Here is a 17,771-nt window from a genome sequence, read left to right on the forward strand (position 1 = left end):
CAATACATTAAATATTTTGTCGACTTTTTTTTAATTTAAAAGTAGCTATTACACCGTGCGAAAAAAAACCACATGAAACAATCAATATACTCACGAAACAATGGGCCAAATATAGTAAAGCTGCGTTTTTAGTTTTTCACTTTGACGTCAGGATTTTTTTAAGGGCTTTGAAATTTTAAAGACATAATTATATCAAAAAATTATTTTAAAAAAAATCAGTGCAATGCACAGTAATAATATGGGTACCAAATGAAGGATAAAATTCTGCAAAATAGAAAAACAATAAAGTTTTTGGTTTACAGGGACAAATAAGTATTGAAAATGCGCTTTTAATTAATTTTATTTTTTAAATGTAATAAAGTTAGGAGGACGAAATTCTAGGCTGTGGTCGTGTGTATATTCGTACTTAATATATAATTTTTTCAAAAATAAATTTTGCAAATCTTCAAGGATATTCAAGGATAAAATTTTAAAATTAAAGTTTCAATACACCAAAAATTTTAATATTTTTTATTTCTACAGGGTTTTCTTTTTTATTTGATATCCTTATTGTTATTCTATATTGCACTGAATTTTTTTAATAATTTTTTGAATTTATAACATTTTTGAAATTTCAAAGTCCTTTAAAAAAGATCCCGACGTCAGAGTTTTACTATATTTTGCTCATTTTTTTCGCGAATATATTAATTTTTGTGTGTGTAAAATTTACTGTCGCACGGTGTTATAGTCAAATTTGGGCCAACAATGGGAAAACTGAAGTCTTTTTGCATGGTGATTAATTATTTTTGGATAGTAGTGCGTAGCTAGTCGTAATGTAAAACTTCGGGACTCAGAATACTATAGAATCACCCGGCATTTTGATAACGAAGGTGGTCAACGTTTTTTTTCCTAAGAGGAAGAGTTATTTGAAGGTCGCGTTCAAACTAAACCGAATGTAAGTATTTATGAGTAGCAGTCAAAATCTTTTTAAAAATCTATTAACTATTTTCCATGAAACATTAGTAATGAATTTACGCTTCCCCCTTAATCCGCAGAAAATTTTTGTTTAACTAGTATGACCCCTAGGAAATTTTGATGCTTAAAATTGTTGGTGGAACATTTGATCTTCCATCTGGCATTTACGCAAAGTTGGATCAAAATTTTCGAATGCTTAATTTTGCACTGGTTCTGATATATATATCTAAAATAACCTAGTAAAATTGTATTTTTGAACAAAAAGTATAAACTTGAACCCACTATAAAAAATGTGGCGAGTTCTATCAAAATCCTTTTAGAATCTGACTAGTACGTTGCTGTTGTCATCAGTTCGAAAAAAAGTTGACTGCCCTGGTTTTCAATATCAAGGCGATTCTACAACCACCGAAGCTCGGCAAATCAAGTTTCACAACTCTTGCGAGTGGTCTTTCAGTATTCGAAAAAAAGTTTACCTCCTTACAAAAATTGTTAGTTCTCGGTAATTTTACTGTCATACATATCAAACAATTTAAAAATCTATTAAATACACTCCTTAAGCTAAAACTAAATATTATTAAATTTAAATATGTATTGGTAAAATAAATTAAATTATAAACTAAGTTTATCATTATCCAAAGGCTACACATTTATGTGAGATATTTTATTAATTTTTATTTTACTTTTTTCAATACTCAATAAATAATTTTGTTTGATAAACTCTAGTTAACCACTTATATAAGTATTTCGATTTTCTGCAATAGTGAGAAATAACTTGACATTTCGTAAAAACTAAACTTATACATGCTGGTGTGTGTGCCTTTGAATTTGATTTTATTGATTTTTGTATCAAATTTAAGTGCAGATTTAAATCTGGCCGTCCTGGTGTATGGCTTTATCACAATTAAGTTCATGTTTGTCGATGTGCAAGAGTTTTTCTTTTCTGTGTTTAAATTATACAGATTTACATACTTTCATTGCTTTGATTAATTTTTATCATTTAGATATGTGAGAATATAGTATTGTAATTATATATATACACTTGTCAGTTTTTTAATTATGTTTTTTCGATTTTTTATCACATTATTTGTTTTTCAACTTTAGTTTGCGCATGTTTGCTATATATTTTTAATTATAAATATCTGACTTTGCCTAGCAATACTAGCCAAATGAAGTTTGCATCAACTGTATCACCAGTGCTCCACATCTCGAATGCGATTCAGCGGTGGATTTCTGGAAAAAAAAGAATTAGTTAGAGAAAATTTTAAATCAAAATAAAACTAGAATGCAAAAATTATACGTGCTCTTCTTAAACCTTCTTTTTCAAATGTAAAAAAAAAAAATATTTTAATTTAGCAAGGTGCCAAAAATCGTATTTTTGCAAAAGGGGAAATTTTATTGGGCATGCCCATAGATTGCCCATTAATTAAAAATGTTTGTTCGGAAAGATTTTCGTTTAAGGCAACAAACGCCTAGAAATTGGGCGTGGCAAGTGATTCAAGAGCCCCCTATCTCAATGTAAATTCAATCTATCGAAAGGTGAGACGGGAGTTTTTGAACAATTTGCTGAGATAGGGCATTCTTCAACCAAATTCTGAGGTAGGGGTTCTTGAGCCATTTTCCGAGATAGGGCGATTCCGAACCGGCTGCCCGGATAGGTCGATCTCTGACTCAGCCGTCGATATGTACAGTTATGAGCAGTTCCGTAAATTATTCTTTTTTTTCTGACTAATTTAACATGCAAAGAATTAACGCTTCTGCGCAAATTGGATCAAAATGACCCAAAGGTGTAGTGGTAGTAAGAAAAGCAATAAATTTTGAATTTTTAGTCACAAATATGAAATAAAGTTTCGGTTGCATACATTTCTCTATTGAGCCATTTTGACTCACCTTTTATATGTAAGGGGCTAGCTCTGAATTTATGCAGAAGGGTAAGAAAGTATTTTTAGGGGTCCACAATGCGTTCCGAAAATGCCTTAAAACCACAATTGTTTTGTGTGGAGATTTTTTAGTTTGCCCCATATTACACACAGTGTTTGATATATTTGTATAAACCATGCGACTTTTAAAACCTGGTTTTATAATGTTTCTAAAATCAAGACTTCAACCAAAATTAGCTGCGTTTCTGAAGAACATTAGGATAGCGCACCCCTTTGTTAACATTTATTTTTTTTTTTTTATAAAATTGCTGGTTTTTTTTATTATGGCCTTATACACTTTCAACAATTTGGAGGCCGAAATAGTAGTTACAACTTATACCTTTGTAAATTACACAGGTTTACAAAAAAAAAGTTTCTGCATATGGAAGCAAACCTCTGTAGCTCTATGTTATTCGACGCGCTGAATGCGAATCCGAGTTCCGTTAACCTCCATAATATCAAGTTCGAGGTCATTTTAGAGTCAAATAGGAAAAAAATGTGTTCAATAAAGATAAAAATTCATATACACATATGGGTTTTTGTTGTTGCAGAATCCGAATATGGGGGTCCCTTGATTCTTCAAGGTCATCTAGAGGTTATTCCAAGGTCATCTCAAGGTAGAATTCAGAAGAATTGTGTTGAATTTCCCGATTAATTTGATGAATTTTTCCGACGAATTGATAACCTCCTCCTTTTTTGAAGCCAGTAAAAAAATTACACCTTGCTAATTTTATTCTTCAAAAAAAAACTTTTTTAATTACTTATAGCGCACAATTTTCACGATTTTTCATAGTCTTCTCCACTCACTATATTTGATATTTGCCCCTTACAACCATTTTACTCATACTTACGGCAGCATACGCGCCAGCGCGTGCTTATGTAATGGCGAAATATGTATGGCCGCTGATGCTATGCTGGACCCTGAGTCCTGCGAGATGGTGCGCTGTAGACGCGCATTCGGCCGCGCCGCTTGCAATTGCTGTGAGCGACGGAACGGGTATCGCCATGGACTTTTTGGCACATCAGACTGGTAACCTTTATGCTCAATGGCACCAGCGGCAAACGGTCCCGACGCTCCTCCACTCACGCCCGCCGCACAAGACACACCAGCAACGTTACCAGCATTACCGCTGTAGTAGGCAGCAGCATTACCATGATCTCGAGCTTTTGATGATAGTCGACGCAAAATGCGCGAACCCAAGCCTGGTGGTTCTTCCAAGCTACCAGCAGCATTTGCACCATTTCGCTTGCGATAGCGCACATCACTTGACTCCTCCAGTATAACGTGTCTATCGTAGGGCGTACCATAATACACTTCTAGCACAGTGGAGAAAGTGTGTGGCCACACTAAATCAATTATGGATATTAAAACGCCACAAATGAAGCAAAGGATACCTGTTAAGAGATAATTGAGGTTAAAAGAGTAGCACCATCGATTAAACTATTCGACCTAATTACACTTATCGTTAGTCATTTGCCCTCACAGCGCTTACCTGCAACTAGTAGTAGCCAATAGCACCAGCCCAGCTTGAACTCCAACCGTCCACCTTCCAAATAGATGATCAACGGGCGCTTTGGCAGCAAGCAATAATAGCCAATATTGGTGCCAATGAGCAGTGCCCCTGTCAGCGCCTTCATGTAAGCGCCATAACGTGGCACAGCGATAAGCAGCAGATTCATGAGCAGCCACGAGGCTAGCGATGCCGACAGCATTATGCTGGCAAAGTAGCCCGCAGCGCGATATTGGCCACCCCAACAGAAACCCTCGCGGCCCTGACTGAAATATTCAGCTACTGTGAGTATGGGAAAGGGGAGGCCACGTTTCAACGCATCGCGATAATTGGCACTCATATCGTTAGCACCCTCCCATCCGAATCGTTCATTGTAGTCCACATCCGGCGCTGTCCAATTGCCAACGGGTATGGCTGTGTGCGACGGCGAATAGTAGAATAAGTAGTAACAGGAAAAAGATAAGAGAAAAATAATAGTTTTTGATTAGAAACGTGATGACGTGAAATTTGAAAAGATCAAAAGTGGAAATAAAAACAAAGCGGAAATCTATTAAAATTGTGGGAATGTGCACGCACCAATGTATGTACATATGTAAACATGTGCGGAAGAATGTGCCCATGACAAAAGTATTCTGAAAAATTATAAAACTTTAGCTTAATTAATGTTGAGGAAATAAATTTAAAAAAAAAATAGTTCGTATGTATTTGTATATAATTTTCTAGTATGCTTTATAAAAGAAATACATTTTATGTGACAAAATCCGCGAGAAGATTCGCTCTATTACACTTGACTTTTATTAAGCATATATCAGCGTCAGATCTTTCAAAAGCTTATAAAAATACCCAAAAAGAAATAAATATTTGGAACTCCCATACTTTGTGTGTTTTGGCCGAACTTTTTCTCCAATTTGAGAGGTTTTCAATTTAGCGCCCCCTCCGAACGGCGAACTATTTTTTATGAGAAGAATAAAAAAGGGTCAAGGCCCTTATATTCTAACATGTTTCCTCAAAAATGGTAAGGGGTGCCTTAGGTTATGTTAGGTTAGGTGAGGTGGAAGTCTCGAGAGGGGCTTATTACCACATTTTAGAATTCATAGAACGGTTAGTGCAGGTAAACCATGTGAAGTTAGAAAAAGCGCTGGGTGCTAGCACCTGACGTCCGCCCAGAGAGTTCCTCGGGAATGTTGATGAAATACGTGCCGAAGTGTTTAAGCCTCAGTCTGGCGAAAGCAGGGAAGAAAAAGAAGTGCTCAGCGCTCTCTAAGCCGACTTTACGCAAGTTAATACTATGAAGTCCTGATGGAATACTCTCCACCTCTGCAATCCATCTTCGATCCCTCTGTGAAGAAAATTATTTAGCGGCAAATGTGTAGAAAAATATTTATTCGGTGCAATGCTCCGATTCATTTCCTCCGGTAATAAGTCGATGTTTCAAAGAATTGCCGAGTGGGGTTGAAGGAGAAACCAGAGGTCTTTAGCCTTATGGTGGAGTAAATTGTGCTAAATTTGCCGTAAGGTCAGCCGCTGCGATACTGAGCTAACCGCTGGTTCTAACAGCCGACGCCCTTCATAGTAGACTTTTCTAGTGAATAACACCAGACAATGACCCCATGTAACGTTATCTGCTTCATTATAGTTTCTCACAGCCAATAAATACCTTTTTTGAGATATGCTTCATCTTTCCCCATGACTTATTTACTGCAGTATACAGCTACTGATGCCTTTTTACACACACCTCAATATTTGGCTTTCAACATGGATTGAAGGAGCATGCCCAAGAACTTGATCCCGTCAGAGAGCACAAATATATCTCCATGTATCGCAGGAAGCTGGCTACAATGCAGCTAGCAGACCAGTCCGTAATTAAATTTAGGTACACCTGCAAAAAATTTAGGTACAACTGAAAAAGTATTTCCCCCTACGATTACTGTCATATCTGACTTCAAGTGTTAACAGTTTGACACTTGTCAAATCAATAGTTACAGAGATTTTATTAAAATTTTGAGCGAAAACGAGTTAAAATGTCCCACTCGTCACTCTGGAGTTCCCCCTTGGTAACTTTGACGCTTGGATGTTCAAAGTAGGTTTACTTAATCAAACAGCTGACAATTACAGCCTTCACAAGAATACCTTTTCGACTATTCCGTGGCGTGATACTTGAAAATAAATGGTACCAGACGCACGTTCCATACGAGGTGTTGACATCGGCGCGGATCATTATATTGATGTTGCCAAAATACGCAAGCGTCAAAGGAAACTAGGAACTCCAAGGGGCTAAAATCAGGACGAACCACTGAGGATTTCTGCTTTCGCTCAATCCAGCCTGATTATAAATCAACAGCGGCTATTTACTGCAGGTATGGAGATGCCGCTGTGTTGTAGTGGTTAGCAATGCGCGTTTCCATTCCGCAAGGGCTGCTTTCAAGCTCAGATTCCGACCGACATCAAAAAGAGAAAAGAAAAAGTTGTTTCTAATAGCGGTCGCCACTCGACAGGCAATGGCAAACTCCCAAGTGCATTCTGCCATGAAAAACAGCTTCTCATAAAAATACAATCGCCATTTGGAGTCGGCATAAAACTGTAGGTCCCTCCCTTTTGTGTGACAACATCAAAGCCAACGCCATAAATCGGAGGAGATACCTGGCTCGGGTTCAATTTCTTTACTTGTTTCAGTGCTTTTAAATACCAATCAAGAACGGAGAAAAGGGTTCGCTCCATAGTTTTAGCATGCTCTGTACATCGCCCACTACGTTAGCATATTTGTACTTACAGTAAACCCTCCGCAATATGCCTAACTTTCTGATAAAATGTTCAGGCATTTTTAATGTAGGCAAAAATGTGATGCTTTCTGCGTCTCTCCCTATTTTGACATCGCAAATAGCTCGCGTTTCGTCTGATCGTATATTTTATGCAGCGGCTTGAGATTCCTTGTCGAACCAATTGTTCCTTCGGGCTCCCTACTTAATGAGCGAAAAATGTGGCTCAACTGGCAGCTTATGTATATCGGTTGATTGAAAAGTGGTCTCAGGGAGCAGGTGTGTGAGTCGAGTAGCGTAGATGCTGGTCTACCATTGTGATTGCAGGTTTTCGATGTCAAACCTTCCTAATGTTGCTATACGAACATTTTCGCTGCATTAACGTGACTGCGTATATCGGCTACAACTATTTAGATAGTAACCCGAGCCAATGTTTCTTGAATTGTACGTGCGTCTAGAATACAGGAAGCGTGAATTCTGCTTAGTACAACATGATCGATTTTAGTTCTTATTTTACGTACTGGACAAACGCATGCACACTACCAAATTTCGGGCCCCGGTTTATCAGCTTCAGACAACAATGAGATGCTGCCTCGTGGAGACCGAATTTTTTTACGTATGTTTAATAGACACCCACTTTCCAGGCGGCTCGGGCCAAATTGTCAGTAATGAAGTGACAAATTGGCCTCATGTTCCTATAGAAGTGATTTGAGATATGTTTGACAAGGGTGAAAGTAGCTTGGACCATCAATTCTTTCGATCCGTTTCAATCACCGGGACCGGACGGAGTGATGCCCGCTATGCTGCGTTACTCATGTGAGATTTGGTCGTCCATCTGACAAGGAGTTTTGCAAGATACCTACAAAGCGGAAAGCTTGGTGGGAGGTGAGGCCAGACCAATTGAAAGCAACGGGTCCTTAGTATGATGGAGGGCTCTAGACAAAGGGAATAACAGGAAAATAATAGGAAAGGTGCAAAGACTCGCATGCCTTGTCATATTACTTAACATGATATTTTACTTGCAACCGATGCATATTTTCATTCATGGTACGGCCGCAAGGAGCGCTCTTAGGCTCAGAGAAGCCGAAACGTGGAAGCAACCAATTGCGGGAATACAGTAATACGGAATGAAATAAAACGGGTCCGGCTCAATAAATTAATGCTGGCATGCATAGAAGCCAGCACTGGTTACATTACGTCAGTTTAGGACTTCAATGCGACGGTAACCATTGGGCTCCCGACAACAAAAGAATGGGATGCAAGAAAGCCAGTAGTAGAAGGGGGTTTATATCCACTGATGGTTCAAAGATGGAATGAGGAACGGATCCCGGTGTCTACTCGAAGGACCAGCAGATCAACAGGTCCGTTCGTCAACCGATGGACTGCAGTGTCTTCCAAGCGGAAATCTACGCTATAGAGAGGGCGGCTAGTATTTTATTTAGTAGTAGAGTTCCAGAAGGCAAAGCCATTATTTTTGTCGGCAGTCAGACAGCATTGAAGGCAGTAAGATCTAAAATAAAGATATCGTGAATTGTATAGAAATGTCGTACAACACTGGCATCACTGAGCCGTATCGGCCACGACGAATTGTGAAACAAATAAAGACTGTGAGACCACGAGATTTTTATTTATGGGAGCGTCTTAGTAGGAAAAAGACAAGAGACATACTGAAATTCAATAGATTTTCAGTAAGAGTGCTTACCGGCGTCACCGCAGGACACTGTGCTATGGCACCAATGCCTCAACGGTGGCGAATACCAACAAGTAATGTGTGCAGGGGCTACCATGATGAGGATGAGGAAGAGTCAATTGACCACTTTCTGTGTCGATGTCCAGGTCTACAGACTTGGGTTTACGCTTCTTCAACGGGCTGGGTGAGATAGCGGAGGTGGAACTATTGGACCTTCTGGGGTTTATTAGGTATAGTAATTGGTTCAGGTAGAATAATGACTTGAAGCTACTCTTTCGATTATAGGTACGTGTCTCACCCTGCACTCACTTAAAGAGGGCACTCGCAATGGACAATGCTGTTTCCGAGTGAAAGTATGGAATATTCCACACACGCCCTCCTAACCTAACCAAACCTACATAAACTCTCATAGACGCTTAATTTCACTTTAAATCAAACAACTAAAATCTGAAGTCCACCCACAACACCGATTAGTGCCATACATATTTGCGGCATGCGTATCACATAACGAAAATTCTGTGCTAAATGCATATTTATGCACACAAATATATGTACATATGTGTGTAAGAACACTTGTAATTGTGCGTCAGCGTGGAAATGTAAGTCAAGTTCTCGACGACGCGGCTCCGCTGGAATGCGTGGCATTCGTGCGTAACCTGTACATTCATATCAAAATACTTACATACATACAAACAAGTGGAAATAATATGCCCCTATGTATGTAAACGAGTGCCTGTATACATTTAGAGGTAGGCCTGAACTCGTATTACCAATTCCATTTGACGGCAAAAAGGCGCTGGCGTCGCTGGTCGCGTTCGCATGGCCTTCACTGAAATACAAGGTTATGACAAAAAAGGAAAGAGTCAACTCCAACAAAATTTATTCTTCAATAAAAAAATGGAGTAAACAAGTAAAGAAGTATAAGTTCGAGTGAAACCGAACTTTATATACCCGGCGCAGGTATCAAATATCGTAATTTCAACTCTTTAACTACATTTACATGATAGACAGGGGGGTTTTTCCCCGATTTCAAACTTTTTCGATAATATGCTAATGAAATAATTGAACCAAGTTTGATAGAATTCTATAAAGTGGTTACCGAGATACACCGTGTAGTCATAAAGTGGGCGGTGCCACGCCCAATTCCTAGAAATCTATAGCAGTCTTATCTATTGTTAAGAGATTGTTGTTCTATTAACTTGGAGTAAATTAGCGTGCTCAGTTATTGACATATCGGAGTTTTCGGATGTCTAAAATTTACTGTTATACTGGAAGTGGGTGTAATTTTAGTCCGATTTGAATGATTTTCAACGAATTTCTTTACCGAACTAAGGTTATTGAGTGCACCGAGTTTGGTAGAAATTGAAGAATCGATTTTCGAGGTACACATTCGTGGTCAAAAGTGGGCGGCGCCACGCCCATTGTCCAAAAATGTAGTAATAATAATAGTCATTTAGCTTCAATAGTTACTGATTTATCGCAGTTTTCGTGTTTCTGTAAATTACCGTTATATGGAAAGTGGGCGTGGTTATTACCCGATTTCAAAGATTTTCAACAGATTTCTTGGCTAGGCTCTAGGCAATGCTCATACCAAGTTTGGTAAGGATTTGTGAAACGGCTACTGAGATACAGCATTTCATCATAAATGGGCGGGGTTACAAACAACCATTATGTGAACAAAGTTAATATGCCCATGTGCACAAGTGTGCTCGAGTATAAAAAATAGTACCAACTTGGTTAGCAAAGGAATATTATAAACAAAAACAGCCAACAAAATGGTAACAGATACGCGTAAAAGAAAAAGAGCAAGCGTATGCGATGAAACAAATATGCGACAACAATTATGTATGCATGTCTGCTGGCTTGTAAGCCAGCGCACAGCAGCCGCGTCAAGGCATCAAGTTTTGCGGTCAACCGGTAAGAATACGGTACGCGCATGCGTAGTATACTTAAAACAAAAATCCAAATAAAATAAATAAAACTAAAATACAAATGCGCGCGCATTCGAGCTTGCTGTGTGAAGACCAAAAAAAAAAACTCCTAAAACACTCGTTGTAGACTTGCCGTATTTCTGTAAAAGCAACATGTCGCATGTGTAGGCCTTTAAGTGTTACAGTTACTGCCTGCAACGAACTATGAACACCAAAAAGCGTCCAACATTTTGCTGGTGACGAAGGTTAAATTGGCGCGAAGGCGACAACGAAGTGGCAATCAATCGCCGCCAAATCGGTATTTCGATACCAAAAGTCATTAAACTGTGATAAACGGTAGCTTTTGAGATCAAAATCATACATACTTACTTATGTACATTAGGCCGTATCAGAAAAAAAAATCGACATAAACCTTCGAATCTAATATATAGTATTATTTTAAGGCAGTTTCGAAAAAAATAAAATTCCTTAACGTAGGGGTCGCCCGTTTTACATTTCTCTCATATCTACAGCATTTACGGTGGGACCTCATAGTATGCCACATGGACAATTTGTTTGTACCGAAATTCATTGACATATAGCACTATATTCTAGTACTTATCCACCAGATCTCAGCCCTTATCATTCTGAACTACAGCTCTAATATTATTTATTTAAAGCTCGCAACAAATCATTAAAATTTTACTAAGGAAATATTGCAATTATTTCAGTATAACTGTTTTGAAATTGTTTTATTGCTAAATGTAGGTGTCACCGAAATTGACTTGCAAAAATACGTTAGTCTCAAAGGTGTTTGGCCAACTTTATTTATTTTTTTGCCTGTAAGGTGGTGATACGGCCTAATGTGCATACATATGTGCGGACAAAGCACAAGTACATACTATGTATAAGGGGGGCTGTGTCTGTTAGTGTTCTCTTGTCTTCAGTTATGTTGCTACGCGGCTGTCTACTTGTTACAAATTCTTATTCAATTCACACTCTTCCGTGGCACTTTTTTTGCCCAAGCAACCGCTCACTGGCCTCCTCTCCATAAAAACCCTAAAAGTTAACCAACCAGTGTTGCCAGTAAAAGGTTGAACAAAATCCCCTTCAAATATAACCCAAATCCCGTTTTATAATAAAGTTATAATAGAAATCCCGCGCTATATGTACACACATGCATAGATATGCAATATACATAGGAATAAAACCCCCTTCAAACATAACCTAAATCCCGTTTTATAATAAAGTTATAATAGAAATCCCGCGCTATATGTACACACTTGCATAGATATGCAATATACATAGGAATTATACGGGCCATTCCACGTCAACACGCATGCTGCTCTGCCCAAAAATTTGAAGGAATTAGACGAACTATTTAAACCTAAAAGTAAATCCAATTGATTCAAATTTTCTGTGAAATATAAAAACAAAATGTGAAAAATCACAACTTCAGAAATTGTCTATTGATTTTTATAAAGGTAATTAGTTCTACTCGGAATAAAATATTATTTTCAAAGTAGTGACTAACAGATCTATTCTGCATGTTACTAAAGATTTTGTAACCGGAAAATTTTATTACCAAAAAATGTTACCAGTTCTTGTCACCGCGATTCTAGTTACGTCGGTAATGCAGCTAAAATATTCAGCAATTCAGCTATGAGGAATTTTGGAAATTCTGGCATTGCATATTTCGCGGAGCAATACTTTGTTACCAGCTTATGAGATGGTAACAAAATTTACCGCTTACAAGAGTACACAGAATTCGAAAACGGTTTAAAATTTGACAGGAACTTAATTTACCGGTTACAAATCTTTTATTACCAGCGCAGAATAGATCTGTAAAAGAGACTATTTTCTTTTGATATTTTGCCAAAAAATGTTTTAGAAGTGGAAAATATAATAAAAATTGGTCTAAATTTCAGATTGACGTAAAAATTTTCCATATATTTGCAATATGCTCACAAAACTTGTTATTTCTTAAAATAGTATAAGAATCCTTCGTCGTAAGTCGTATAAAAACTTAAAATGTGTTAAAATATAACCGAGTTAAAAGGCGCTAAGCCATGCGAAAATGGTTTTTTAAGAATAAGTTGAGAATTTCAAGGTGTTAGAAAAATTTTAAGCGCAGTTTCGTGAATTAATTGACCAGCCCTACGACTTGTACTAAGTCAGTTAAAATGTTCATGATCAGTGTAACATCCTGTAATAGAATCACTCAAAATATTTTTGCATTAATCGTTTAAAACAAGTTCAGAATCTAGAAATTCAAGATATCCCAATTAATTTTGGATAACTCATAAAATTGCTATTAAAATTCATTTCAAGTGAATGAAGTTCCGCTGATAGAATTCGTATGAACGGCGTTATTTTACCACAGAGTATGACAGCTTTTTTTTTATTTATAAATAACTAATTTTTATTGCTTGGTATGGAATGACAAAAATCCCGTTTTTCGTCAGAAAATCCCATTCGCACTTTTTAGTCATAAAATCCCGAAAAAATGGGGAAATCCCGCAAACTGGCAACACCGTAACCAACTCAATTTTTATTATAGCACTTCGCTTCTACTTCCTTCTCTATTCCCGCTTCTCCTTTCCTTGAGTTGCTTACTTAGGTTATTTCATTTAGTTTCGGTTCAGTTCACCCCAACTTTGTCGCACTTGCATTACTGCGCGCTGCATTCGGTTCGCTAGTCAGTTCTCGGTCAGTTCGTAGTGGAACGAGCTGCACTTCAAATTTTTTTGTTCAATTATTTTGGTGTGGTTTGCAATGAGTGCAAGTTTAACCGGTATTTTTATGCTTTTTCCGTTTTTATGCACTTTTGTAAACAATTATTTACTTGAATTTTTTTTTGCTCCCACTTTTATTGTAATTAACGCTCGTTCACTTGGCAACGTAGTTTTAGTTGAAATAAATAGGTAAAAAAATCTCAAAAATCTGCTTAATGCGCTACTCATAACTGCATATAACAAGTTACAAGGTAATTTATAGTTTATCTAGCCAGTCGCATTCTCAGCTACCCACTAGCGCGCCACAAGCTGGCATTCGCTCTGCTTCCCGCTACATACTTATTTCTTCAAGCAACCCACTATAAATAATTATTTCGCGCAAAAATAGTGGAAATATTTATATTTTCAAATTTTCGGCTATAAGTTGACTTATAAGCCCAGCAAGGAAAATTTTAGTGAAACAATTTTGCCAGTCCGCGCTTATCATCAAGATTTTTAAGTACCAGGCCGTCAGCACGGTCTTCCCTCTTTTGGGGGTGGCTTCCCTCTGCAGGCAGGGCTGGAATTTCAACTACTTATGCATATATTCTCCACCTCAAATCGGCTGCTAAGACACTAAACTACGGTTATGCCTCTGGCTATAAATTTAAAGCTGGGCGTAGAGAGTAAACTTTCCGGAGAGGCAGTAATGTTTAAGTGGTCTGTCTGGGTAAGGATCTCGGGCTTTGGCCTAGACCACTGCTCGGTCGTCCACTGAGCTGATACTCCTCTTTCTCAAATCCAACCAACCCCAAGTAGGAACAGCGTAGGCCAATGGCATCTTGACAAGAGGGTGTTTGGTTCTAGTATGCGAACCCCGGATATCGGTCGACAAATAATAATAGCTACAGTGCCAGTTACTGTCGAAATTCGACAGTTTTTCTAGTTTTAGAAGCCTTGGAGAGGTTTTCTAACTTAATACGTAGCAAAACTTATACGATACAAATTAACTAACCGGAAAATCTTCTGCTTTGGAACTAAAACGTAACTAAAATGTTTTTATCTGAGGTCTTCGGAGGACTTCGGCAGGCTTGGAATTGACCCGATACATTCAAGTTTATCGATAAATTTCAATGATTTGATACATATAGATAGTTCGATGAATTTCAAGAGCTCCAGAATCCGATAACTCAATAAAATTCGTTAACTCGACCAATTTCGATAACCGTGAAATTCGAGGGCTCGATAAATTTCGATAACTCAAAAATGTAAAATCTTTGGATACCTTTATAAATTTTTACTTTTGACAGCTCCACATTTTTCAAAAACTATCTAAACATTTTTGTAACTCGGTACACTCTGTTAACACGATACAATTCGATAAGCAGTGATAAGTCGATAAGCTTATATAACCTTGAAATTTCGATAAATCGGTATATTTTGAAAATTCTATAAACTTCGATTCGTTGAACCAACCAATTTCAGTAGATCAATAATTATTGATAACTCTGTAAGTTGAAAGAACTCCTTGCATTACAACACCTCGATAAATTTCGTTAAGTCTATAAATAATGATAATTCAATAAATATCGATAACTTCATACATTTCTTTAACTTGACAAATTTCGTTAATCCCACACATTTTTATAGCTCGATAACTATCCGTAAATTTGGGCAACTAAGTTTCTGTGTCTATAAATTTCGACAACTCAATAAACATTGATCAGTTTGAATAATTCGATACGTTGCGATAACTTAATAAGCATGGATAAATTTCAATAATTATAAACTTCGATGATTCGATAAATTTCAGAAACCTTTATGGCTTATTTTATTTCGATTCCTATCGGAAAATTTCAATTCAGTTACCCTAATTCTTATGTATTTCTCATTGTCTCCATTTTTGCCTTTATCTCCATTCTCGTCTTTATCTTCACTTTTGCCTTTTTTTTGTCTTCATCGTTATCACTTGTTTCTTCATATTTATCTTTATTTCAAAGTTGAATTTCAAATACGAAGTAAACCAAAATGCGAAACAGCTTAAATTGAACAGGTTGCAAAACAACCATACACATATTTGGAAATTTTGGATTGGTCCTAATCTTTGTTTTTATCTTTCACATCTTTGCTTACATCCTTTTATTTTTCTATTCACGTAGATAAGATGTGGTGCGATGACGTGATAAGATGTGACGTGATTTTATGTGATGTGATAGGATGTCATGTCATGTGTTGTCATATCCTCTGATGTCATGTCATATGATGTTATACCATATGATGTCATATCATATGATGTCATGTCACGTGATATGGTGTGATGTGATATCATATTATATGATGTAATATCATGTGATGTCTCTTCATATCATGTGATATAATGTGATGTGATGCCATGTTCATAACCCTGTGTAACCCTGTTCATAACTGTGTCGATAAAAATACCGATAACAATATCCATAAACATATAGAAAAATACAACGATTGCAAAATCGATCGATAAATATAACAATCATCAGTATCGATTACTGTACATATCGATAACAATATGAATTACTAAATCGATAACAAAATCAATTATTGAATCGTTTATTATACCGATAACAATATTCATTATTATATCGATAACAATATCGATTATTATATTGATTATTATATCGATTACAATAGTGGTTATTTAATCAATAACAGTATCGATAACAACATCGATTATTTTATCGACAGCAATATCGATTATTATATCGATAAAAATATCGAGTTTTATATCGATAACAATATCGATCTTCATCCTCATTCTTTTCTTCATATTTATCTTTATTTTTGCATATTCCTCTTCATTTTTACCTTAAAGTGTTTAAATTTACCTTGATCTTCGTTTTTGCCTTTATCTCTAGGCATCTTTGTTTTTGTTTTTATTCTCAAACCGCTAAACCGCTAAGAACCATTTCCGTGTGCATTATTACCCTTGAATTTGACAATTCACTCCCAACCAACCCACTGCCGCTAAAGAAGTTTCACTTCATAAATTCAAGAAATGTTCTTACCCTTTCAGTTACACAAATTTTTATGTATCTGTCATTGCCTCCATTTTCGTCTTTATCTTCACTTTTGCCTTCTTTTTTTTTGACTTCATCTTCATTCATTCATTTCTTCATCTTCATATTTATCTTTATTTCAAATGTGTAGTGAAACAACAGGCGAAACATGTCAAATTGAACATGTTGCAGCAACATCTATACACAATTCGAAAATGTTTAAACGACGGTTTTGGCCGTAATTTTCAACCAATTGTGAAACCATAAAAACTCTGCTCATCGACAGGAAAATGCCTTTCCATTGGTGTTCTTGGTTTGGAAATCGGTTCGCTAGAATCACCAAACGAACGGAGACAAAATTCATGTTAGCGTATTAATATATAGATAATAATAGATTGGCGCTTACACATATATTAGTGTTTGGCCGACCTTCTCCTCCGATTTGTGGCGTGCGCTTTGATGTTGTCACACAGAGCGGAGGGACCTGCAGTTTTACGCCGACTCCGAACGGCGATTGTGATTTTATAAGAAGCTGTTTCTCATGGCAGAAATACACTCGGAGGTTTGCCATTGCCTGCCGAGGGACGACCGCTGTTAAGAAAAAACCTTCGGTCGGCAACCAGCTTCAAATAAGGTTGCCGTGTAATCAGTATTGCTCCGTTGAACTTTTTCATTTTTCTCGTAGGTAAAAAGGAGTTTAATTTCAAACGAAATATTTTTAAATGAGCCGGATTATGCTCATAAATCTCTCTCGAACCGAGCCTACTTGGTGGTGGTCTATATAGCAGTCAATTCATGTAGTGGACTTCAAGTTAAAAAATTTTAAGCCAAAACAAATTGCATTGGAACTCTACCGGCGATCTCTACAAGATATTCGATGTTGCTTCTGTCCAAAAGCTTTAGAGCTAATAGAAGTCGGCACAGTGGTACAAGGCATACAATTGGAGGCTCCTTTTGGCTCCGGTTGCAAGGAGGCCAAGGAGAAAAATTATCAAAATAGCCAAAAGCTCTCAGCGAACACTGAAGAGGAATCACCCCGTGACAACGTCACAAAACAAACGCAGACCGACATATACGGAGCCGTCAAAACCCACCTTCGGACGAGTGGTAATTATCGCAGAGTTGGGTGTCGTTGCGGTTAGGTAGGGAGATAACCTGGCAATTATTGTTAAGGGAAAATTCGGTTTTACTGTTGTTATGAGTGAGCGCAATTCTGGTATCAAACTGATGTAGCAATGAGAGCTTAAGCCTGCAAAAATTTAGCCACCCTAGGAGGAATATTGTTATA

General features: G+C 37.2%; 1 protein-coding gene across 1 annotated transcript in view; it reads right to left on the reverse strand.

The window, feature by feature from the left end:
* Window positions 1–648: 648 nt before the first annotated feature.
* Window positions 649–17,771, reverse strand: part of LOC118735356 (dual oxidase maturation factor 1) — an 88,710-nt gene continuing 71,587 nt past the window's right edge. Inside the window, exons 6-8 of the mRNA XM_036465065.1 lie at window positions 4,364–4,795; window positions 3,722–4,265; window positions 649–2,184 (exon numbers count right to left, since the gene is read on the reverse strand). Coding sequence (XP_036320958.1) covers window positions 2,142–2,184; window positions 3,722–4,265; window positions 4,364–4,795 — 1,019 coding nt within the window. The 3' untranslated portion in view covers window positions 649–2,141. The remainder of the gene's footprint in view (window positions 2,185–3,721; window positions 4,266–4,363; window positions 4,796–17,771) is intronic.

The sequence above is a fragment of the Rhagoletis pomonella genome, unplaced genomic scaffold (assembly GCF_013731165.1).
Source record: "Rhagoletis pomonella isolate Grant_MI unplaced genomic scaffold, Rhpom_1.0 Rhpom_scaffold_00003, whole genome shotgun sequence".
Taxonomy (NCBI): domain Eukaryota; kingdom Metazoa; phylum Arthropoda; class Insecta; order Diptera; family Tephritidae; genus Rhagoletis; species Rhagoletis pomonella.